Source organism: Patiria miniata, unplaced genomic scaffold (genome assembly GCF_015706575.1).
Source record: "Patiria miniata isolate m_02_andy unplaced genomic scaffold, ASM1570657v1 HiC_scaffold_2, whole genome shotgun sequence".
In the NCBI taxonomy this organism is placed as follows: Eukaryota; Metazoa; Echinodermata; class Asteroidea; order Valvatida; family Asterinidae; genus Patiria; species Patiria miniata.
Genome location: NW_024037058.1, coordinates 8,454,959 through 8,480,580, shown reverse-complemented (window position 1 = coordinate 8,480,580; position 25,622 = coordinate 8,454,959). Strand labels below are relative to the sequence as shown.

At 40.4% G+C, this 25,622-nt stretch overlaps 2 protein-coding genes and 2 pseudogenes across 2 annotated transcripts; all 4 read left to right on the top strand.

Annotated features, from left to right (window-relative positions):
* The first annotated feature begins 8,650 nt into the window (after positions 1 to 8,650).
* Positions 8,651 to 9,706, top strand: LOC119726143 (annotated as a pseudogene).
* Positions 9,707 to 12,759: 3,053 nt separating this feature from the next.
* LOC119726916 (zinc finger protein 862-like) lies at positions 12,760 to 14,235 on the top strand. Its single transcript, XM_038198766.1, has 3 exons — positions 12,760 to 13,158; positions 13,303 to 13,464; positions 14,029 to 14,235. Exons 1-3 carry the CDS (start codon positions 12,994 to 12,996, stop codon positions 14,233 to 14,235), a joined length of 534 nt encoding a protein of 177 aa, XP_038054694.1. The 5' UTR covers positions 12,760 to 12,993.
* A 137-nt stretch (positions 14,236 to 14,372) lies between these two features.
* LOC119726915 lies at positions 14,373 to 15,715 on the top strand. The gene is made up of 4 exons (XM_038198765.1): positions 14,373 to 14,705; positions 14,982 to 15,126; positions 15,236 to 15,364; positions 15,491 to 15,715. Exons 1-4 carry the CDS (start codon positions 14,482 to 14,484, stop codon positions 15,704 to 15,706), a joined length of 714 nt encoding a protein of 237 aa, XP_038054693.1. The 5' UTR covers positions 14,373 to 14,481; the 3' UTR covers positions 15,707 to 15,715.
* A 3,110-nt stretch (positions 15,716 to 18,825) lies between these two features.
* On the top strand, positions 18,826 to 25,622 carry LOC119726913 (annotated as a pseudogene).

Sequence of the window (25,622 nt, the reverse complement as noted above, 5' to 3'; positions counted from 1 at the left end):
ATCTCAATTGTTCTGCTTTTGGAGTAGACAGCGTTTTCCATGTGAATTCAGTTGCAGCAACGCACTGTTGTTTACAGCATACTTTAGATCTTTTACCAAGATCTTTTTTATTGTGTATCTAAAAAGATGCTAGCAGTGTCCTGTTTATACCCAAGCTCTGTCTTGCAGATTAATAGTTTGATTTACAAGATGGATAAAAGAAGCAATCTGGATTAGGAAAACCGAGAACATGAACAGGAACTAGAGAGCTATGCATAGAGTCACGTGCGGGACCAGTGTCTGGTTCAGGTCGCCGACAATGGCCGGAAAGGAACCAACTTCAGATGAAGAGCAACGATTAGCTTGAAGTGTCAAGACAAAGCAAGTTAAAAATTCTGTAAAAAAATAAGCTTTCAGCCACTGTTTGGTTGCAAGAATGCTCCTGGTGGAGCTGCTGGTCAGGATCTCCATCTGTAAACAACACATTAGTAGAAAATACCAAGTACTCATAAGGGTGATGTTCATTGATCGAGGTAACACCACGCTCCTTTCCTTGTCTTTGGCGTGCCCTATTCCTGGCTTAGCTCCCCCCCCCCAACATTCAAGCATTCTATAATACTTTATTCACTCTGAGTGAAACCCAAAGCCAAACTCTTATGTATATACCGAGTGTTGTCACCCTCAAGTGCCACTGTTTCCTGCCTATGCCTATTCAGGTGTAACTACCACTTGAGTACGACCTGAATACAAAAGGGTCAACCTGTTCCTCTTGAATTATTGTGTTGCACACATATTTTTGTTGTTGACCAATCAGAGTTTATATGTACATTTTGGCCACACACATGATGGATGCTTAAATGCTGTTACTGCCAATGGTTTATTTTTGTACACATATATGGTGTTTGTAAAAAACATGGCTATGATGTGTGGCAGAAGAAGGTGGAATTTGAAAGGAAAAGGCTGGAATTAAGAACATCCTGTTAAAGTGAATACACTTCAACAACCTCATCGGCAAAGAGAAAAACATCCTTTACCAGTAAAGAGCCAAGAAGTGTAGCCAAATGTTATATTTTTCTCTCGCTGCGTGACAACCCATGGTCCAAATTTTATTTTTTTGGTTTCAGAAGGATGAAGAACGAAGAGAAGAAGAGAGGCATTTGTATTACATGAAATCACTTTTTTTTTTTTTTACTGAAATGTGTTTCACTGGTTAGGCCTGTATCACTTCTGACTGACTTCTGATTTGACTTTTGACTGACTTGTGATTGACCACATCTGATATATTACTTTCACTGATCTGATGTATTACTTTCCAGAGTTGTAACCAAGTTATTTTTTTCAGGTCAAGTCTCAAGTCATTTTGTTTTGTTTTTATATTAGAAAACAAGATTATGTGTGAAGCGCAAAAGCAGAAGAAGAGTTTCGAGACATAAAGGAGAGAAGCAAAGAAAACAGTGATGTGAGTCAAATTTTAGCAAGTCAAGTTAAGTCTCAAGTTATTTTGGGGTTTTTTTATATTAGAAAACAAGATTGTGTGTGAAGCGCAAAAGCAGAAGAAGCGTTTCGAGACATGTAAGGAGAGAAGCAAAGAAAGCAGTGATGTGAGTCAAATTTTAGCAAGTCAAGTCAAGTCTCAAGTCATTTTGTTTTGTTTTTATATGAGAAAAGAACATTGTGTGTGAAAAGGAAAAGCAGAAGAAGAGTTCCAAGACATGTAAGGAGATTTAAAAAAAAAAAATCATACTATTAACACCTCTCTCAAACACCTTATTTGTAACTAAAGAGTCTAAAAATGCATTTTGATATATTTTAAAACTTTTTCCATCATGTTGAATGTTTGAAGGACGTCAGACAAAATGACCTTCCGACAGTTTTTGTTTAATGCATGTTTTTATATGAGAAAACAACATTGTGTGTGAAAAGGAAAAGCAGAAGAAGAGTTCCAAGACATGTAAGGAGATTTTTTTTTTAAATCATACTATTAACACCTCTCTCAAACACCTTATTTGTAACTAAAGAGTCTAAAAATGCATTTTGATATATTTTAAAACTTCTTCCATCATGTTGAATGTTTGAAGGACGTCAGACAAAATGACCTTCCAACAGTTTTTGTTTAATGCATGATGTGAATTCTTTTTGCTTTATGGCGGATTGGGGGTAGCAGCCGTTTTCCAGTTGTTTAAACCCTAGTTACATATCACGCTTACGATAAACCACTCAATGTGTCCGACTCCAAGCCTTGATTTTTTTTATTGAAATGTGTTTCACTTGTGAAATCACTTTTGACTGATATTGATGTGACATTTGACTTGTGATTTGACTTGTGCCAACCCCCCCCCCCCAAAAAAAGATAACAAATAATAAAACAATCAGGTAACAATTTGAAAAAAAAATGTTGTAATTTGTTTTGCTACGGCAGCAGAAGTTCATTCTGGATGTCGTTTTTTAATGCAACGATGAAGACGTCGTCAAACGCAGCCTGGGCCCGGCTATGAGGATATATAACAACGCATATTGAAGAGACGGGGTACCAAGCATAAGCTAAAATATGGCCCTGATGAACATGAACACAAAACATCTGGAAATATCGCCCAAAGAAAAGTCACAAAATTGGAGCATTTTAACTGTTTGTTTCGTTAAAAAGGTTTTTTTTTAACGGAAATAACAGTGTGAGGAGTCGTTAATGGACCTTGACTTCATCTCTGTCCATTAACAGTGGTCACCCCCAAACCTGGTCATTATCACGCAATGAAGACCGGCTCCTCACACTGTTATTCCCTTCATGTCAAAATCAATTGTAATATACGTTCATGCCTAAGAAATGAAGTGTTAGCCGAACATCATGGAGGACAGATGGCTGGACACCTGGGGTTGAAGAAAACAATGGCCAAGGTGCGCCTTTGATACTTTGGGGCTGTTATGAGTGTAGACATCAGATATTGGTTAGGGCGGTGTGAAAATCATGCCAAGAGGAAGTAATCAACTCGTAAGGGGCCATATCATAAGTCCTACGCCTCATCATAGGTCTGACGCCTCATAACTCCGGACTTATGAGGCGTCGGACGTATGAGGCAAAACATTTATTTATTCCGCCTCATAAGGCTGGAATTAAAAACATCCTGTTATTTTGAATACACATTGCAACAACCGCATTGGCAAAGAGAAAAACATCCTTTACCAGTAAAGAGCCTCAAAGTGTAGTCAAATGTAATATTTTTCTCTTGCCAGCTAGAATAAGAGAAGTACTCATCAACGAGATGTGCCAATCTGAAGGAGGAGGATCTTCCAAATGCCATTGTTCAAGAAGGATCATCGTATAACTACCTAAATGCCAAAGGAAGAGGACCATCTTTCTCCAACAAAAAGCAGTCTTTTGTTATATTTCTCTCTCAAGAACTAGATTAAGAGATGTATACTCATCCATGAGATGTGCCAATCCACAGGCTATCAGGCATGAACGATATTCATGGCCCCAATAAAGGACAAGTTTGTACTGTACGTTTTATATTTCATGAGGGAGCGAATTCCACAGCAAAGAATGTGCAGAATACAATGTAGTACATATTTGCTATGTACTATCAGAAGATTTCTGGCGTAATGTCAATAAATTATCAAACTTTTTTTTCTAATGAGCAAATAATTTAGACCAACGTTACCGACTTAAATGTGAAATGAAATCATTGAAGCAGGTTGTTCTTGAGGGAGCACCAATTTTGTCACAAGATGTCATATTCAAGAGGCATAATTTTTTTCAAAGTCAGGTCAAATCTCCAGTCAAATTTTTGCAAATCAAGTCAAGTCTCAAGTCCATTATTTTATGATAAGTTCACAACCCATTAAGACGTGAACAAGAGCTATCTTGGATTAGTCGCAGCTTCAAAGGATGCTGAACAAAAGTGCTAATTTTTTTCAACAGATGTCAGATTCAAAAGGTGTACATCATCCCCGCAAAGACCCAGAAGGATGAAGAAGAGCGAAGGGAAGTTGCGGGGACAGAAGGGACATCAATTATGTTTAAAAAAATATAGCCATTATTAATGGGCTTAAATTTTATATTCCCAAACATATTTTACTCACTTCATACAACACTTTAATTTTGTCCTACATCAATTATGGACTCCTAGTGTGGGGAAATTCAGCACAGAGTTTACTAAATCGTCATCACATTTGCAGAGAAAAGATTTACAAGTTCCCACCTCACACTGATTCGCTTTTTCTCAAACATAAGACACTTAAATTTAGCGACATTTATTGCTTCCAGCTTGGGGTTTTCATGTGCCAAATTACAAAAAAAAAATTATTTGCCAACCTGCCTTATCCAAATGTTGATGTTCATGTATATTTTACCTATCGATCATCTCAGTTTCTATTACCAATTCTTTTATGTTTTTCTTAGATATGTATACAAAAAAACAGAGCTATGACGTGAGGAGGAAGAAGAAAAGGAGGATTGTAGGAGGAGGAGGGAAGTAAGTATCAATTCATCGCAGCTTCAAATGGATGCTGAACAAAAGTGCTAATTTTTTTCACCAGATGTCAGATTCAAAAGGTGTACATCATCCCCGTAGACCCACAAGGATGAAGAAGAGCGAAGGGAAGTTGCGGGGACAGAAGGGACATCAATTATGTTTAAAAAAATATAGCCATTATTAATGGGCTTAAATTTTATATCCCCAAACATATTTTACTCACTTCATACAACACTTTAATTTTGTCCTACATCAATTATGGACTCCTAGCGTGGGGAAATTCAGCACAGAGTTTACTAAATCGTCTTCTACATTTGCAGAGAAAAGATTTACAAGCTACCTAGCTCACACTGATTCGCTTTTTCTCCAACATAAGACACTTAAATTTAGCGACATTTAGTGCTTCCAGCTTTTATGTGCCAAATTACAAAAAAAAATTATTAGCCAACCTGCCTTATCCAAATTATGATGTTCATGTATATTTCACCTATCGATCATCTCAGTTTTACTTACCAATTCTTTTATGTTTTTCTTAGATATGTATACAAAAAAACAGAGCTATGACGTGAGGAGGAAGAAGAAAAAGGAGGATTGTAGGAGGAGGAGGGAAGTAAGTATCAATTCATCCCAGCTTCAAATGGATGCTGAACAAAAGTGCTAATTTTTTTCACCAGATGTCAGATTCAAAAGGTGTACATCATCCCCGTAGACCCACAAGGATGAAGAAGAGCGAAGGGAAGTTGCGGGGACAGAAGGGACATCAATTATGTTTAAAAAAATAAAGCCATTATTAAGGCTTCAATTTTATATTCCCTAACATATTTTACTCACTTCATACAACACTTTTAATTTTGTCCTACATCAATTATGGACTCCTAGCGTGGGGAAATTCAGCACAGAGTTTACTAAATCGACTTTTACATTTGCAGAGAAAAGATTTACAAGTTACCTAGCTCACACTGATTCGCTTTTTCTCCAACATAAGACACTTAAATTTAGCGACATTTATTGCTTCCAGCTTTTATGTGCCAAATTACAAAAAAAAATTATTAGCCAACCTGCCTTATCCAAATTATGATGTTCATGTATATTTCACCTATCGATCATCTCAGTTTTACTTACCAATTCTTTTATGTTTTTCTTAGATATGTATACAAAAAAATAGAGCTATGACGTGAGGAGGAAGAAGAAAAAGGAGGATTGTAGGAGGAGGAGGGAAGTAAGTATCAATTCATCGCAGCTTCAAATGGATGCTGAACAAAAGTGCTAATTTTGTTCACCAGATGTCAGATTCAAAAGGTGTACATCATCCCCGTAAAGACCCAGAAGGATGAAGAAGAGCGAAGGGAAGTTGCGGGGACAGAAGGGACATCAATTATGTTTAAAAAAATATAGCCATTATTAAGGCTTCAATTTTATATTCCCAAACATATTTTACTCACTTTATACAACACTTTAATTTTGTCCTACATCAATTATGGACTCCTAGTGTGGGGAAATTCAGCACAGAGTTTACTAAATCGTCATCACATTTGCAGAGAAAAGATTTACAAGTTCCCACCTCACACTGATTCGCTTTTTCAAACATAAGACACTTAAATTTAGCGACATTTATTGCTTCCAGCTTGGGGTTTTCATGTGCCAAATTACAAAAAAAAAAAGATTTGCCAACCTGCCTTATCCAAATGTTGATGTTCATGTATATTTCACCTATCGATCATCTCAGTTTTACTTACCAATTCTTTTATGTTTTTCTCAGATATGTATACAAAAAAACAGAGCTATGACGTGAGGAGGAAGAAGAAAAAGGAGGATTGTAGGAGGAGGAGGGAAGTAAGTATCAATTCATCGCAGTTTCAAATGGATGCTGAACAAAAGTGCTAATTTTGTTCACCAGATGTCAGATTCAAAAGGTGTACATCATCCCCGTAAAGACCCAGAAGGATGAAGAAGAGCGAAGGGAAGTTGCGGGGACAGAAGGGACATCAATTATGTTTAAAAAAATATAGCCATTATTAAGGCTTCAATTTTATATTCCCAAACATATTTTACTCACTTCATACAACACTTTTAATTTTGTCCAACATCAATTATGGACTCCTAGCGTGGGGAAATTCAGCACAGAGTTTACTAAATCGACTTTTACATTTGCAGAGAAAAGATTTACAAGTTACCTAGCTCACACTGATTCGCTTTTTCTCAAACATAAGACACTTAAATTTAGCGACATTTATTGCTTCCAGCTTTTATGTGCCAAATTACAAAAAAAAATGATTTGCCAACCTGCCTTATCCAAATGTTGATGTTCATGTATATTTCACCTATCGATCATCTCAGTTTTACTTACCAATTCTTTTATGTTTTTCTTAGATATGTATACAAAAAAACAGAGCTATGACGTGAGGAGGAAGAAGAAAAAGGAGGATTGTAGGAGGAGGAGGGAAGTAAGTATCAATTCATCGCAGCTTCAAATGGATGCTGAACAAAAGTGCTAATTTTGTTCACCAGATGTCAGATTCAAAAGGTGTACATCATCCCCGTAAAGACCCAGAAGGATGAAGAAGAGCGAAGGGAAGTTGCGGGGACAGAAGGGACATCAATTATGTTTAAAAAAATATAGCCATTATTAAGGCTTCAATTTTATATTCCCAAACATATTTTACTCACTTCATACAACACTTTTAATTTTGTCCAACATCAATTATGGACTCCTAGCGTGGGGAAATTCAGCACAGAGTTTACTAAATCGACTTTTACATTTGCAGAGAAAAGATTTACAAGTTACCTAGCTCACACTGATTCGCTTTTTCTCAAACATAAGACACTTAAATTTAGCGACATTTATTGCTTCCAGCTTTTATGTGCCAAATTACAAAAAAAAATGATTTGCCAACCTGCCTTATCCAAATGTTGATGTTCATGTATATTTCACCTATCGATCATCTCAGTTTTACTTACCAATTCTTTTATGTTTTTCTTAGATATGTATACCAAAAAACAGAGCTATGACGTGAGGAGGAAGAAGAAAAAGGAGGATTGTAGGAGGAGGAGGGAAGTAAGTATCAATTCATCGCAGCTTCAAATGGATGCTGAACAAAAGTGCTAATTTTGTTCTCCAGATGTCAGATTCAAAAGGTGTACATCATCCCCGTAAAGACCCAGAAGGATGAAGAAGAGCGAAGGGAAGTTGCGGGGACAGAAGGGACATCAATTATGTTTAAAAAAATATAGCCATTATTAAGGCTTCAATTTTATATTCCCAAACATATTTTACTCACTTCATACAACACTTTTAATTTTGTCCAACATCAATTATGGACTCCTAGCGTGGGGAAATTCAGCACAGAGTTTACTAAATCGACTTTTACATTTGCAGAGAAAAGATTTACAAGTTACCTAGCTCACACTGATTCGCTTTTTCTCATACATAAGACACTTAAATTTAGCGACATTTATTGCTTCCAGCTTTTATGTGCCAAAAATGATTTGCCAACCTGCCTTATCCAAATGTTGATGTTCATGTATATTTCACCTATCGATCATCTCAGTTTTACTTACCAATTCTTTTATGTTTTTCTTAGATATGTATACAAAAAAACAGAGCTATGACGTGAGGAGGAAGAAGAAAAAGGAGGATTGTAGGAGGATGAGGGAAGTATGTATCAATTCATCCTGGTAATTCATAACGATACAAATTGCAGAAATAAGAAAACAAATCTGAAAATATTCAAGAATCCTTAACCCTAGCAGAACTCAACCCATCTAACCCCAACGGCATGTTTTGTTGGAATCTGTCAGGATGGGTAGAGTACAACTTACATTGACCGTCTTTTACATTGGGTTGGCACACCTCCAGCCCTTTTCACACTAGAGCCTCTCAACCCGGGTTGCACTCAACCCTTGGCGAACCCAGTGCCATCCCAGGTTGAGTTTTTGATTTTTCAACCCCACGTTCAACCCCGCATCATTTCACACTTGTTTCGTGCAAATCAAGCTTATCATGCTCAGTTTGAACCCTGGTAAGAATTTCAACCCTGGTCTGGAGCGAAATGAATCTCAGTGTAACGATGCATGTTTTCAAACCTGCATCAACCCTGCGTCAACCCGACATTTGTTTAGTGTGAAAAGGGCAAAAAAATTCAGAAATATGTGTAAGCTGTTTCTCATATGGTGTTGGAATTTGCCAGAATGGGTATGGTTCGTAGTATATCATAGGGAATTGGGGTTAACTTATCATCGAATAAGGCATATTTTGGGCCATTTTCTTACAGGTGAAGAGAGAAGCGAAGAAAGCGGAGGTAAGCAGGTAAACTGGTCTTCAGGTTATATCTTTCCTTAAAGACATCCAATAAAGAGAGAATATGGCTCCGGATTATTCGAGTCCGAATCCAGGAAAGTCGTCTCGAAATCAGCTGTCACTGGAGATGAAAATCGAAGTCATCAAGATGAACAATGAAAAGAAGATGAGTTGTCGCACTATTGTCGACAATCTGGGCATGCGAGGCCACCACTGCGGTAAAACTCAAGTCCAGAACATTGTCAAGAGGAAGAGTGAGTGGCTGGAAGAGTTTGAGGGGAATGTTCCTCTTGATCGCAAGTGGAAAATTCGCAAGACGGGTAACGAGGAGATCACTGCCTTGCTGAGTGGTTTAAGGATTCTACTGCAAGAATGTTCCCCGTGTCCTGACCTCTCCTTCAGGAAAAGGTGCTGGCAATCGCAAAGGAGCTTGGGGTTTCTGACTTCATGGCATCAAACGGCTGGCTGGAGTCTTTCAAGATGCGCCACAGCATTGTCTACAGGAAGATGAGTGGTGAGAAAGGCGGCGTATACAGCAACAGTGTTGAGGATTGGATGAAGAAAGTCCCGGAACTTACTTCTGGTTACGACCTCCAGGACATCTACAACATGGATGAGACCGGCCTCTTCTTCAAGGCTTCCATTGATTACTCACATCACATCAAGGGAGTAGATTGCTCTGGTGGAAAACGATCCAAGGAGCGAATCACGGTAATGCTGTGCGCTAATGCCCTCGGAGAGAAGGAACAGCCGCTAGTCATTGGGAAGTCCATCAAACCAAGGTGCTTTGGTAGACTCAGGAGAGCAGATCTTCCTGTGGACTACGTACATGTACCACGCCAACAAGAAAGCTTGGATGACAAGCAATGTCTTTGAGCTGTACATGAGGAAGCTCGACAAGAAGATGGGACGCAAGAAGAGAAAATTGTCATGTTGCTGGACAACACTACTAGCCATCCACACCTGCCGCTGAAGAACATTCAACTGGTTTTTCTCTTCCCCCCCCCCCCCCCCCCCCCCGAACACAACATCAGTGATGCAACCAATGGATCAGGGCATCATTCAAACACTGAAACTAAATTTCAGGAAGAAGCAACTAAGAAGTATCCTGCAGAAACTGGAGGCAGACAAAGAAATGACCGGCCCTGAACTGATGAAGAAAACGGGTGTTTTGCAGGCCATCTACTGGGTAGACCAATCATGGAAAGATGTTGATGCCTCGACAATCCAGAAATGTTTTAGGCGATGTGGAGTCTTAGAAGATGTACTGTCTGAAGATGAGGAAACCACAGCCACCGAAAACGAGGCGCTGGAGTCTGCCTGTCATCAGGCTTTGGACATCTCCATCCAGGAACTGGTCGTCATTGATGAAGAATTGGCAACCTCAGTTAATGATGAAATGAAATGTGAAATGAAATCATTGAAGCACGTTGTTCTTGAGGGAGCACCAATTTTCTCACAAGATGTCATATTCAAGAGGCATAATTTTTTTCAAAGTCAGGTCAAATCCCAAGTCAAGTTTTTGCAAATCAAGTCAAGTCTCAAGTCCATTATTTTATGATAAGTTCATAACCCATTAAGACGTGAACAAGAGCTATCTTGGATTAGTCGCAGCTTCAAATGGATGCTGAACAAAAGTGCTAATTTTTTTCACCAGATGTCAGATTCAAAAGGTGTACATCATCCCCGCAAAGACCCAGAAGGATGAAGAAGAGCGAAGGGAAGTTGCGGGGACAGAAGGGACATCAATTATGTTTAAAAAAATATAGCCATTATTAAGGCTTCAATTTTATATTCCCTAACATATTTTACTCACTTCATACAACACTTTTAATTTTGTCCTACATCAATTATGGACTCCTAGCGTGGGGAAATTCAGCACAGAGTTTACTAAATCGTCTTCTACATTTGCAGAGAAAAGATTTACAAGCTACCTAGCTCACACTGATTCGCTTTTTCTCCAACATAAGACACTTAAATTTAGCGACATTTATTACTTCCAGCTTGGGCTTTTCATGTGCCAAATTACAAACAAAATGATCCAAATGTTGATGTTCATGTATATTCCACCTATCGATCATCTCAGTTTTACTTACCAATTGTTTTATGTTTTTCTTAGATATGTATACCAAGAAGCAATCTTACGAAGTGAGGAGGAAAAAAAAGAAGGAAGATAATAGGAGGAGGAGGGAAACATCCTTTACCAGTAAAGAGCCTCAAAGTGTAGTCAAATGTTATATTTTTCTCTCGCCAGCTAGAATAAGAGAAGTACTCATCAACGAGAAGTGCCAATCTGAAGGAGGAGGAGGATCTTCCAAATGCCATTGTTCAAGAAGGATCATCGTATAACTACCTAAATGCCAAAGGAAGAGGACCATCTTTCTCCAACAAAAAGCATAGTCTTTTGTTAGATTTCTCTCTCAAGAACTAGATTAAGAGATGTATACTCATCCATGAGATGTGCCAATCCACAGGCTATCAGGCATGAACGATATTCATGGCCCCAATAAAGGACAAGTTTGTACTGTACATTTTATATTTCATGAGGGAGCGAATTCCACAACAAAGAATGTGCAGAATACAATGTAGTACTATTTGTTATGTACTATCAGAAGATTTCTGGCGTAATGTCAATAAATTATGAAACTTTTTCTTCTAATGACAGGCTTCTCCCCACGTACAAACGTGCGTATCGGCCCGATACGCTGGAATTTAGGCCCGATACACAGAAAAAAATACCGGTCAGTTTTTTCAAGCCCCGATATGCACAATATTATTGTTGCAAACACCATTAACACGCACGGTATAATCATTTCAAACGTCATTACTCGATTTGACAATAAAAAATCTTGACCCAAAAAGCATAAATTTCTGAATTTTGATGCATGATGTCATGTGTGCATTACGTCAAGACCTATGCTTACCGCCGAACGAGTTTCCTGCGCCCGGCTGAGGCCGTGTGCGCTGGCGATCAACGTCGAGTCTAGATAGCCGGCCACAGTACAGCAACGTACACGTTGTGTGCATACCTTGTACTGTACATGGACGTGTACATTATGTACGATGTATGCACACAACGTGTCTCCGGCTGGCTAGCTAGCTGCAGCCATGCCGTTTCGTGCAACGTCGATCCCGGACAGGTACGATCACGCTTCGTTTCGTGTAAAATTACCGAGATTGAGGTTACAAAGTTTTTCGCTGCCACAGTTCTCTGTGTACAATCATGGCAGATAAGCAGTCAAAAATCGGTCTATTCTTTAAGCCAATAAAGTGCACGCCCGCGAAAAGGGGAAATTCAGAGTGCGATGGACCTGGAAGCTCCGGCACGTGCACGGGAACCGAAAAAGGGGCAGCTCTGGAGCCGGGAGAAACGGCCAAGGACAAGAAAAAACGAAAAACGGGTATCGATCCAAAATGGTTTACCAGCTACTCGTGGCTCCAAGCAACTGCCGACGAAACAGGTATGTTCAACAGTACGGGCGCACGCACTAACTCGCGGATTGTCCTCAATAACGCAGAAATCCCCCGATCGGGGGACAAAATGTGTCCCTGTAAACACGGAATGTCTCTGTTTATAGGGACAGTTTTCGAAGATAAGATATCAACAAGATGTAAAAGAAATAATAACTTGAGCACTCTTAAAAATATATTTTTTAAAATGAGACCTATTTGGATTAAAAAAAAAACATGTACTTTCAATAATTCATCAAATTTTCAGTATCGGGCATTTCGGTTTTTGATGAAATTTTGCTTGCTTAATGCAGGAATGATGTGCTCCTTGTGCCAGAAGCATTTCATTGGGCGGCGGGAGACATTGGTATGGGTGAATCTTCCTTGCACCTCAATCACCAAACAGAGTTTAGATCGGCATGCACAGAGCGGAATCCACAAAAACGCTGTGACATTGGAGGCCAGTGCACGGTCCACGCAAGGAATTAAAGAAGCACTACAGCATCAAGTCAGCTTACAACGGATGGCTTTTCTTGCTAGTCTTCGTTGTATGTACTGGCTGGCAAAGCAAGAAGTTCCACACACAACCAACTACAGTCCATTACTGGACCTTGTTAGAGATGTTGGCTGCACGTACTTGACTAATCTTGACCAGGTAAATTGATTCAAAATTGCGCTTTAAAATTAAATAAAGTGTATTCTATAGGCATTATAATATTTTTCAAGCAATGTTTCTTTCATGTTTCTTTTTCGAACTTATTTCAGGGTGCTAATGCAAACTACCGGTCAGAACGAACGATGCAGGAGATGATTGAGGTTCTCGCCACTGTAACCCGGCAAAAGATCCACAAGAGCTTACAAGAAAGCCCATGCTTCAGCCTCCTCATAGATGAAACAACAGATGTTGCTGTGCTCAATCAACTCATAATCTTTGCCCAGTACCTCTCCCCGAAATCTGGGAAGGTATGATTTTATCTGTTTGGTTTACAAAATGCATTATATATATTTTTGTTTTTACATATTTTCAATTGTTTTTGTTTAACTTGTTCAAGAATTTTTGACACTCTTTAAAAATCGATATTCAAACAGATTTGTTTAATGTTGCAGGTGACTACCTCTTTCCTCCAAGTGGTTGATCTACCTAATGGTCTCGCACAAACTATAACAACTGCAGTGCAAGACATGCTCCAATCCTTGAGCCTACCCCAGACAAAGTTTGTGGGTTTGGGATCAGATGGTGCTAATGTTATGGTGGGCCAACACAACGGGGTATGTGTTCTCAGTTTTGCATCTTGATTCATACATGATCTTTGCAGACATAGTATTTTTTTACTTAGCCCTAACCCCCTAGGCCCTTGTTGCTTACAACCATCCTCAATCCTCCAAAATTTTCCAAAATTTTGCAACTCCGCCTAAATTTTTCAAAATTGTCAGACAGTCCTGCCTCAAAATGCATTCATCCTCAATCCTCCAAAATCCTCCTCATCCCAAAACTTTGCACTCGTGTTTAAATGAAGGATAACCAACGCCAAATCCTTCAAAATCATCAGACAGTCCTGCCTCAAAATGCATTCATCCTCAATCCTCCAAAATCCTCTTGTGCTTCAATCACCATTCATCCTCAATCCTCCAAAATCCTCATGTGCTTCAATCACCATTCATCCTCAATCCTCCAGAATCCTCATTTGATTCAATCACCATTCATCCTCAATCCTCTAGAATCCTCCAAAACCGCCAGGAGGATTTTGGAGGAGTGAGGTGGGTTAGGGTTAAGGATATTGCCAGAATAAATAACAACTATTGGTTTCTGTTCAATTTTATACCTGTGTACAGGTTGCAGCTAAGCTACGGAGCACAAACAAACAGCTTGTAAACATACACTGCATTGCTCATCGTCTTGCCTTAGCTGCTGCACAGTCAGCTGAAGGCATCCCATATCTCCTGAAGTTCAAGAGCATACTCGGACAACTGTTTCGCTTCTATGAGTACTCATCGGTGCGAACAAGTGGGCTAAAAGCAATACAGGTCAGCCGAAATTAAGAATGAAATATATTGGCCTCACTCTGTCTGGTTGATGTGAAATTGCTTGTAATAATATTTTGGAGGAGCAAAATCATGGTTAACTATAAGCAGTTCCTTATCCAATTCAATTTTGTATTTCACTCATTACATTTCAAGGATATTGTGCATTCACCACATTTGAAACTGAAGCAGGCAAAAGATGTCCGGTGGCTGTCCCATCATGCTGCTGTAGATGCACTGAGGAAAACACTACCTGCAGTTATCATGAGTCTAGAGAGGGAGGCCTCGGAAAGACATGAGGCTGTGGCCCTTGGGTTGGCAACTTTTGCCAAGACGTATGATTTTGTTGCCACACTCTTGATGTTGTGTGATGTTCTCCCACTGCTTGCCAGATTGTCCAAAATATTTCAGGCAAGTTTTAATTTCCCCTTTTTTTTTTTAGACGTGAGCGGCTCAGGCAAAAGTAGGCTTTTGTGCCCCGCCCCCAAGTAGTTTTGTGTAATTTGTTACAGTACAATGCCTCAGCTTTAATTTGATACTTAATTTTTTTTTATCGGCCAAGGATTAAATAAATGAAGTATCAAATGAAAACTGAGGGGTTGTAGTTTAAAATTACACAAAACTCATTGTTTTTGGGGGGGGGGACCCAAAAAGCCTACTTTTGACAGAACCGGTCACATATAGTTTGAGGGCCTACTTTCATGAATCACATTATTATTTACCTAAACAGAAGAGATATTTGGACTTCACTGTCATTGATATGCACATCGATGGCACACTAGCATCACTAAAAAGCTCCAAGACAGTGAGGGAGGACAATATCTTCACACAACTGACCAGGTCATCGACGATTTGAGAGAACAGAAAATCATCATCAAGACAGGGGACAGGGAGAAGTTCATGAAACAGGTAATAATTGAGTGTTACCGGCTTTGCTGTTTGCCAGAAAAATAGATGCAGGAAACTTATTCATAATCGGAGGTACAGCTTAACTCTTCTTTTCTTATACTTGCTTTAGATCTTCAAGAAGTATTTGGCCAAAGTGATTGAAAACATTGAGCAGCGATTCCCAGATAACCACATCCTGAAAGCGTTCAATGTTTTCAATCCAGCTGATGTGGACCTGCAACAATACCTGGAACTGGAGGTATGTGCTCACTGTGACAATGAATTCAATGTATCTCATTTGACTGACTTTTGCCCAATCTAATGTGGAATAATGTATTATATTCACATTTCATCTCTTTATGATATGATTTTCCTATAATTACAGACCCTGTGCGACAGGTTCAGCATTGACTTTGAGGGAGCAAGAGTCGAGTATGATGTTTTAATTAACCTCATGCACCAGGAATACTTGACTCTAACTCCCTCTGAAATGATGCAGACCATCACTTCAAGGCTGGGAGACATCATGCCATTGATGGCTAAACTAGCAGCAGTTGCTCTGGTGTTGCCAGTTTCCACTGCAGGTAGACCTAACTTTTAACAATCTTTGATCCCATGTGAATAAGGTCACCACCACAATGAGAATGGCACTCACTTCATACAACACTTTTAATTTTGTCCTACATCAATTATGGACTCCTAGCGTGGGGAAATTCAGCACAGAGTTTACTAAATCAACTTTTACATTTGCAGAGAAAAGATTTACAAGTTACCTAGCTCACACAGATTCGCTTTTTCTCAAACATAAGACACTTAAATTTAGCGACATTTATTGCTTCCAGCTTCGGGTTTTCATGTGCCAAATTACCAAAAAAATTATTTGCCAACCTGCTTTATCCAAATGTTGATGTTCATGTATATTTCACCTATCGATCATCTCAGTTTCACTTACCAATTGTTTTATGTTTTTCTTAGATATGTATACCAAGAAGCAATCGTACGAAGTGAGGAGGAAAAAAAAGAAGGAAGATAATAGGAGGAGGAGGGAAGTAAGTATCATTACATCCTGGTAATTCATAACGATACAAATTGCAGTAATAAGAAAACAAATCTGAAAATATTCAAGAATCCTTAACCCTAGCAGAACTCAACCCATCTAACCCCAACGGCATGTTTTGTTGGAATCTGTCAGGATGGGTAGAGTACAACTTACATTGACCGTCTTTTACATTGGGTTGGCACACCCCCAGCCCTTTTCACACTAGAGCCTCTCAACCCGGGTTGCACTCAACCCTTGGCGAACCCAGTGCCATCCCAGGTTGAGTTTTTGATTTTTCAACCCCACGTTCAACCCCGCATCATTTCACACTTGTTTCGTGCAAATCAAGCTTATCATGCTCAGTTTCTACTCTTTTGAACCCTGGCAAGAATTTCAACCCTGGTCTGGAGCGAAATGAATCTCAGTGTGAAACGATGCATGTTTTCAAACCTGCGTCAACCCTGCGTCAACCCGACATTTGTTTATTGTGAAAAGGGCAAAAAAGTCAGAAATATGTGTGTGCAGTTTCTCATATCGTGTTGGAATTTGCCAGAATGGATGTGGTTCCTAGTATATCATAGGGTATTGGGGTTAACTTATCATCGAATAAAGCATATTTTTGGCCATTTTCTTATAGGCGAAGAGAGAAGCTAAGAGAGAAGAGAAGAAAGCAGAGGTAAGCAGGTTACAATCTGGTCTTAAGATTGTCTTAAGATTGATTAAGACCTGCTTACCGCTGTTAATGGACCTCGACCTCGTCTCCGTCCATTAACAGCGGTCACCCCCAAACCTGGTCATTATCACGCAATGAAGACCGGCTCCTCACACTGTTATTCCCTTGATGTCAAAATCAATTGTAAATACGTTCATGCCTAAGAAATGAAGTGTTAGCCGAACATCATGGAGGACAGATGGCTGGACACCTGGGGTTGAAGAAAACAATGGCAAAGGTGCGCCTTTGATACTTTGGGGCTGTTATGAGTGTAGACATCAGATATTGGTTAGGGCGGTGTGAAAATCATGCCAAGAGGAAGTAATCAACTCGTAAGGGGCCGTATCATAAGTCCTACGCCTCATCATAGGTCTGACGCCTCATAACTCCGGACTTATGAGGCGTCGGACGTATGAGGCAAAACATTTATATTCCGCCTCATAGGTCAAACGCCTCATAAGGCTGGAATTAAGAACATCCTGTTAAAGTGAATACACTTCAACAACCTCATTGGCAAAGAAAAAACATCCTTTACTGGTAAAGATTCTCCAAGTGTAGTCAAATGTTATATTTTTCTCTCGCCAGCTGGAATAAGAGAAGAACTCATTTCGGAGAGAAAGAAGACGAGCCAGAGTCAAATATGAATAGAAAAAAGCAAAGTGGTGACATGCAGAGGAGGAGGCAGAGGGGTTACTCGAGGAGGAGGAGGGAAGCAAAGAGAGAGGCTAAGAAGGCAAAGAAGGAAGAGGAAGAGAGGCAGAGGAAGAGGAGGAAGCCAGAGGAGGAGGGAGGAGAGAAAGTCGTGCCAGAGGAGGAGGGAGGAGAGAAAGTCGTGCCAGAGGAGGCTGTGGAGGAAGTGCCAGAGGAGGCTGTGGAGGAAGTGCCAGAGGAGGCTGTGGAGGAAGTGCCAGAGGAGGCTGTGGGGAAATTCAGCACAGAGTTTACTAAATCGACTTTTACATTTGCAGAGAAAAGATTTACAAGTTACCTAGCTCACACTGATTCGCTTTTTCTCAAACATAAGACACTTAAATTTAGCGACATTTATTGCTTCCAGCTTGGGCTTTTCATGTGCCAAATTACAAAAAAAATTATTAGCCAACCTGCCTTATCCAAATGTTGATGTTCATGTATATTTCACCTATCGATCATCTCAGTTTCACTTACCAATTCTTTTATGTTTTTCTTAGATATGTATACAAAAAAACAAAGCGAGCAAATGAGGCGGCAGAAGCAAAAGGAGAATTCCAGGAGGAGGATGAGGGAAGTATGTATCAATTCATCCTGGTAATTCATAACGATACAAATTGCAGTAATAAGAAAACAAATCTGAAAATATTCAAGAATCCTTCACCCTAGCAGAACTCAACCCATCAAACCCCAACGGCATGTTTTGTTGGAATCTGTCAGGATGGGTACAGTACCACTACATTGACCGTCTTTTACATTGGGTTGGCACACCTCCAGCCCTTTTCACACTAGAGCCTCTCAACCCGGGTTGCACTCAACCCTGGGCGAACCCAGTGCCATCCCAGGTTGAGTTTTTGATTTTTCAACCCCATGTTCAACCCCGCATCATTTCACACTTGTTTCGTGCAAATCAAGCTTATCATGCTCAGTTTCTACTCTTTTGAACCCTGGCAAGAATTTCAACCTGTCTGGAGCGAAATGAATCTCAGTGTAACGATGCATGTTTTCAAACCTGCGTCAACCCTGCGTCAACCCGACATTTGTTTAGTGTGAAAAGGGCAAAAAAAGTGAGAAATATGTGTGTGCAGTTTCTCATATCGTGTTGGAATTTGCCAGAATGGGTATGGTTTGTAGTATATCATAGGGAATTGGGGTTAACTTATCATCGAATAAAGCATATTTTTGGCCATTTTCTTACAGGCGAAGAGAGAAGCGAAGAAAGTGGAGGTAAGCAGGTAAACTGGTCTTCAGGTTATATCTTTCCTTGAAGACATCCGATAAAGAGAGAATATGGCTCCGAATTCTTCGAGTCCGAATCCAGGAAAGTCGTCTCGAAATCAGCTGTCGCTGGAGATGAAAATCGAAGTCATCAAGATGCACAATGAAAAGAAGATGAGTTGTCGCACTTTTGTCGACAATCTGGGCATGCGAGGCCACCACTGCGGTAAAACTCAAGTCCAGAACATTGTCAAGAGGAAGAGTGAGTGGCTGGAAGAGTTTGAGGGGAATGTTCCTCTTGATCGCAAGAGGAAAATTCGCAAGACGGGTAACGAGGAGATCACTGCCTTGCTGAGTGGTTTAAGGATTCTACTGCAAGAATGTTCCCCGTGTCCTGACCTCTCCTTCAGGAAAAGGTGCTGGCAATCGCAAAGGAGCTTGGGGTTTCTGACTTCATGGCATCAAACGGCTGGCTGGAGTCTTTCAAGATGCGCCACAGCATTGTCTACAGGAAGATGAGTGGTGAGAAAGGTGGCGTATACAGCAACAGTGTTGAGGATTGGATGAAGAAAGTCCCGGAACTTACTTCTGGTTACGACCTCCAGGACATCTACAACATGGATGAGACCGGCCTCTTCTTCAAGGATTCCATTGATTACTCACATCACATCAAGGGAGTAGATTGCTCTGATGGAAAACGATCCAAGGAGCGAATCACGGTAATGCTGTGCGCTAATGCCCTCGGAGAGAAGAAACAGCCGCTAGTCATTGGGAAGTCCATCATACCAAGGTGCTTTGGTAGACTCAAGAGAGCAGATCTTCCTGTGGACTACGTACATGTACCACGCCAAAAAGAAAGCTTGGATGACAAGCAATGTCTTCGAGCTGTACATGAGGAAGCTCGACAAGAAGATGGGACGCAAGAAGAGAAAATTGTCATGTTGCTGGACAACGCCACTAGCCATCCACACCTGCCGCTGAAGAACATTAAACTGGTTTTTCTCTTCCCCCCCCCCTCCCCCCGAACACAACATCAGTGATGCAACCGATGGATCAGGGCATCATTCAAACACTGAAACTGAATTTCTGGAAGAAGCAACTAAGAAGTATCCTGCAGAAACTGGAGGCAGACAAAGAAATGACCGGCCCTGAACTGATGAAGAAAACGGGTGTTTTGCAGGCCATCTACTGGGTAGACCAATCATGGAAAGATGTTGATGCCTCGACAATCCAGAAATGTTTTCGGCGATGTGGAGTCTTAGAAGATGTACTGTCTGAAGATGAGGAAACCACAGCCACCGAAAACGAGGCGCTGGAGTCTGCTGGTCGTCAGGCTTTGGACATCTCCATCCAGGAACTGGTCGTCATTGATGAAGAATTGGCAACCTCAGTTAATGGTACAGCCTCCTCTGTGAGTGATCTGCAGAAGCCCTTTCACGATGATACGGCAGACCCTGACAGCGATGGGGATGAAGACCAAGAATGAGCTCCATCCACAAGTGTCAAGAACTATGAACAATTTGCGACATTTCTCAATGACATAAAAACATTTGCAATCATGAAAGGTGCAAGTTCTCTTGTCAATGCCTGCATGGACATGGAGGAGAAGGTAGCAGCAGAAAACCTACAACTTCGCCAAGTCGCAAGCCAGTCATCTCTGTTATCCTTCAAAAAAAGTTTGAAAAAACAAAACAAAAAACTTTACCCATATTTGGCCCATACTGGGCCGCATCAAACCCAACGGCTCCTTTCAGAGCCAAAATATATGGCACTTAGTGACAAACATCCCCGTCGTTATGCCCGAAATGCGCTTCTGCGTAGCTAGTTCTTACATGCTGAAATTCCCCAACCCCCCAGCCCTTAAAAAAAAAACAATTTTTTTTTAAATGAGATGCAAAATATTAACACACCCTTACATCAATGAAATGAAACACATGTACATGTACATGTACATAGACACAATATAATAATGGTTGCTGAGGCAGGTTAATCCAACTACATGTACATTTGTATCCCGACCCCAGTGTTAAAGGGAATGTATATCATTGGCTTTTGTAGTAATTTTCAGAAATGAACTATTTGAGGGGTTAGTATAATAGATCAAATATTGTTTAACTGACATGTTTGAAGTTTTGTGTTCGAAATGCTGGAAAAATCGAGAAAAACAAAAATGTTTATGTAGTCTGGTTCCCTGACTCCACTAAAGATAAAATGCATCAATTTATAGATGTCGGAAAATTGTTAGGTAAGGGAACCAGTCTAGCTGGCCTGCACCCGTTCATAAACACGTAACCAATAGCAAACAACTTTTGGAGTGAAAAAAATTGTAAATTAAATGTAGGAGCAGTAGTTGAAAAATAGTAAGGTTTTTCCAACGGTGGTCGGCCGACCACTGCTGGAAATGTATACAAAAATACTATTTTCTTGAAAATAACTTCACACAAGGTCCCATTATTTTACAGGCTGCTTAAGACTGTCATTTACCAACATCCTAGTTAGGTATTTCGTAAAAACTTTGTCGTTTTATTCTTCAATGTTTGCAAATGTTGTATTTTCCCTTTAAGGCAAGGTAGGGCAAATATAATCAACCTGTATAGAAAGACCACCAGTCTATTAAAACCACTTTTATTGTTTCCCTTGAGTGGTCTTTCGGTACAAAATATCAGGGTGGTGATTTTTCTGACTTTCACTTGGAAGGGGGGGGGGGGTAACACACAAAGTACGCAGTGTGTTTTTTATTGGTGAAGGGCAAAACCTAATAGTGAATTTACATCACCCAACGCAAATTCCTTAGTGTCAAGGTTTCCAAAAACTGAGTAAAATAATGAGCCTATAGTGTATCCATGGAGGGGAGGTAAAAATCAGTCATACATTGCAGAAGAGGGTTATTGTTGATTAAGGTGCATGGGGATCGTGGAAAAAGGAAGAAAGAGCAAGTTTATAAGATCAGAGAGGAGTTATACAAGAGGCAGAAATCAGTAGTAAAGTATTCATTATTTGTAGAAAGGAAAAAGAAGAAAGGAAAAGCGCATAGCGACACAGCAGTAGAGAAGATGACTCTCAAGTGATCTGTAGGAATATATACATTAGGATTTATATGCCTGCATTGGAAACTTTAGGAGTGCCCAGTACAGTAATGCACCTGATGCAGGAGCACCTCACGTGTAGAAAAACCTGATCAAGGACCACCATGATCAAGAGACAGGCCTGATCAAAGATTACTTGGTCATCTGATCAAGAGACAGGCCAGATCAAAGATCACCAGACCAAGGCCTAACCTGATCAAGAGACAGGTTGGATCAAAGATCACCAGATCAAGAGACAGGCCGGATCAAAGATTACTTGATCATCTGATCAAGAGACAGGCCAGATCAAAGTTCACCTGATAAAGGGTCACCTGATCTAGGATATTCTGTGCAAAAATCACCTTATGAAGGGATGTCTGAAGGGATCTACTGTACATGTAGTTCACATTGTTATTGAAGTGTAAAAAATATTTAATGATTCAAGTGACATTCATCAAATGATGTATTTGCTTTAATATGTCATTATAATTGATTGCCTGCATGTTTGTTTGTCATTAAATGTGATATATAATTCATCCTTGTGTGGTTGTGTGGTTGTGTGGCAATACTGCCTTGCAGTATATTCTCTGAAACATATTTTGCTCCCCTGGCCTTCACGCTAGACCACTGGATAATCAGGCCAGAATTTTATTGGCACCCACTCTGGGCCACGACAAAAGGTGTCAGAAGTGGGATAAGTGATAGTACACATGAAATGATAGGAATCAGATAGGTTGGCACCCCTTAATAATTAAGGGTTAATTATCTGATTGTGAATTATGTATAATTCAAGAGGCAATACATTATTTTCACACAATCAAACTGACTTATTTTTCTTGACTTTTCAAGCAATATCGTTAGCCTTCACCAGAAGTTGTAATTGTCTGGCCATTAAGTTGGCGCGAGCCAGACACAGGTCCCACACATGGCTCTGCATGAAGCTCCCCTCGTCCCTGTTCATGTTCTCAGTTTCTTAATCCAGATTTCTTCTTTCATTCACCTTGTCAATCAACTGTTTCTCTGTCTATTACTTTGCAATTCTCTCAATCAATTGTTTGCTTTTCCTAAGCTGCATGCCATTGAAGTTTTTTCTGGGCTATTGTGTATTTCCTATGTGACACTGTTTCCACATCTTTATGATGTTCCTTTAGTCTCACCACAATTGTCTCCCCATCTCCCCTATGTAGGCTTTGGTATAGTTTGCACAGGGCATTTTGCAGATGAAGTCTCTGGTGTCATGTGGATCATGTCTATCCTTAGGGTGTACTTGTAATTGTCTTAAAGTTTTAACTGGTCTACGTGCTGTGGACACCCCTGCTTTTCACATGTATCGTTCAATAGTTTCGGTTACCCATCCAACGTATGGAAAGACAACTTGGGGTTTTCCTGATCCATGTTGAGACTCTCCTTGGATTTTTTTTGTTTTGGGGGCCATTTCTGCCTGTGATGAGTGACACATTTGAAAGACCAATCAAGGTAGATGCATCTACCTTATGATGCTCTGATGTGATTGTTTTCGTCTGTTGTCATCCTCTTCAGAATTGATGTTGTCTTTTCAGTCAAGGTGTACATGTTTATTCAAATATAGTTTTTGATCGAGAGTGTGGTGCGAGTTGAAGTACAGGTACTGATCCATGTGGTTCTTATTACAGTATATCTCTCTCAGTGCCGTCATCCCTCTTGACTAGCATATCCAAAAAAGGAAGCCCGCCTTCCTGCTTCTCCTCACAGGTTATCTTAACATGTTTGAACATATCATCTTTATACCATTTCCAAGTTCTTGGTTTTATGTTGTCAGAGGATGGCAGTGAGGATGGCCTTCCTTCTGTTTCCACTATTCCATGCACAGATCGCCTGGCAAAAATAGGTGATACATGGCTTCTCATTGCCACTCCGATTCCTTGATTGCAGGTGGTGCCTTGGATTAAAGAGGTGGTCTCTCTCTCTCGTATGCAGCGCTGAATCAAATGTTAAAGTCGGCGAATCAAATGTCAAGGTCCATGTCTGACAGCCAACGTGTTGCAATCGGATCACAGCTGGCCCAACGAACGATGCCACCGTCCAGTTTTTTGATCGGGCACTCGTTGACAATGTGCCTTGCTGTCTGATCAGCAGCTCCACAGTCACACTCAGGTGTTGGCTTCATATGCCATTTGTGTAGCATGTGGCCAGTACGCCCGTGGCCTGTGAGGAGCTGGTTTAGGTGGTGGTGTTCAGTACATAGTCCAACAATTGGATGACGTGATCTATACTGACAGACTAGCCTGTCCAAAAACGAAGCCTGCCTTCCTACTTCTCATCAAGTAGGTAAACTTGATGTTTCCTGTTTCTTCTTTGGAGTTGAGGTGGTCTGTTAGGCAATTCTACATACTAGCCGTTTCCAAATTCTGGGTATTATTCTGTCAGGGGCAGCGAAGATGGTCTTCAGTCTCCGATGTACTTTAATGTAGGGTGTTTCAAATAAGTCTTTTCATCTGCCAACATTCTGGACATATCTGTGTAATCTGTCGTGTCCCCTGTTGCTTTCCCTTTGCTGGTAGAATGACGATGGTCTTTTCTTTCTCGAGTTTGTTGATGGCCTCACATTCTTCCTTTGTATAAAGTTTGATTTAGGGAGCTTGGTTCCAAATAGATAGGATGCTACTTTCGATCTCAATAGTTCTGCTTGTGGAGTATGGAGTGTTTTCCATGCAAATTCAGTGGCTGCAATGCACTGTTTTACCAATGCAATGCATTAGTGTTACATCATACTTGAGATCTTTTGCCAAAATCGATTGCTCAGCATTAATGAGTTTCTGTTTTGAAATGTTCACCATCCATATATTTTTTCATTGTGAACTTAAAAGGATGCTAGCACTGTCCTGTTTATACCCAAGTTCTTTTGTCTTGCAGAGAAACAGTTTGATTTACAAGATGGATGTAAGAAACTCTCAGGATTAGGAAAACCGAGAACATGAACAGGGACTAGGCAGCTACATGCCGAGTCACGTGCGGGACCAGTGTCTGGCTCAGGCCACTTTTAAATGGCCAGACAGGAACCGTTACTCCTGATGAAGGGTGACGAAGTTGCTTGAAATGTCAAGACAAACGAGCAAGTTTAAAGTTCTGTAAAAAATAACCTTTTCCTCTTGAATTCTCACTTGACACTTATGTATTCAGGTGGTATTCGAGAGCTAGTTACACCCGAATAGGCAGGAAACAGTGGCACTTTAGGGTGACCACACTCTGTATGCAAAAAAGAATCTTGCTTTGAGTTTCACTCAGAGTGAATAAAGTATTATAGCATGCTTGAATGGTGGGCAAAAAGGTCAATATGTTTGCACAAGATAGACGCAAACATTATAGCAATAGATTTTGAGGAAGAGCTAGCCCAACTGAAGATAAATGCCCAGAGCAGTGACAAGGAATTAGAAAGATCCAGAGATGATTTTGAGCACCTACAAAAAGAGAAAATTTATAGAAAAGAGTGCAGAAATGTTGGGAAAGAAGCCCCAAGTTGTTTGACAGAAGGAAGAAAAAATATGGCAGGCACTGATGCATGTGCAACTGAAATGTTTTTTGTAAGGCACCTGGGAACTCAGATTCACAAGGGTATGTGAGTGTCAGCAGTGACCTCCCCCACATGATGGTCCTCCGTCACAGAAAACAGAGGCCCAAAGAGGGTTTGCAGGAATTGGGCCAAGCCGTGAGAGAACTCACAGCACTGTCCTATCCAGAGTTTGATGATGACGGACGAGAACAGCCTGAAGATATCATTTCTCCAACGCCGTCAAAGACCGGAAAAATTGGGTGA

Excerpts from the sequence above, each read along its gene's own strand:
- LOC119726916 (XM_038198766.1), top strand. The coding sequence starts at position 12,994 with ATGCAGGAGATGATTGAGGTTCTCGCCACTGTAACCCGGCAAAAGATC. Across the intron at positions 13,159-13,302 it reads TCTCCCCGAAATCTGGGAAG|GTGACTACCTCTTTCCTCCA; the intron begins GTATGATTTTAT and ends TTAATGTTGCAG. Across the intron at positions 13,465-14,028 it reads TGGTGGGCCAACACAACGGG|GTTGCAGCTAAGCTACGGAG; the intron begins GTATGTGTTCTC and ends ACCTGTGTACAG.
- LOC119726915 (XM_038198765.1), top strand. The coding sequence starts at position 14,482 with ATGAGTCTAGAGAGGGAGGCCTCGGAAAGACATGAGGCTGTGGCCCTT. Across the intron at positions 14,706-14,981 it reads CTTTTGTGCCCCGCCCCCAA|ACATCGATGGCACACTAGCA; the intron begins GTAGTTTTGTGT and ends TCATTGATATGC. Across the intron at positions 15,127-15,235 it reads GGGAGAAGTTCATGAAACAG|ATCTTCAAGAAGTATTTGGC; the intron begins GTAATAATTGAG and ends TACTTGCTTTAG.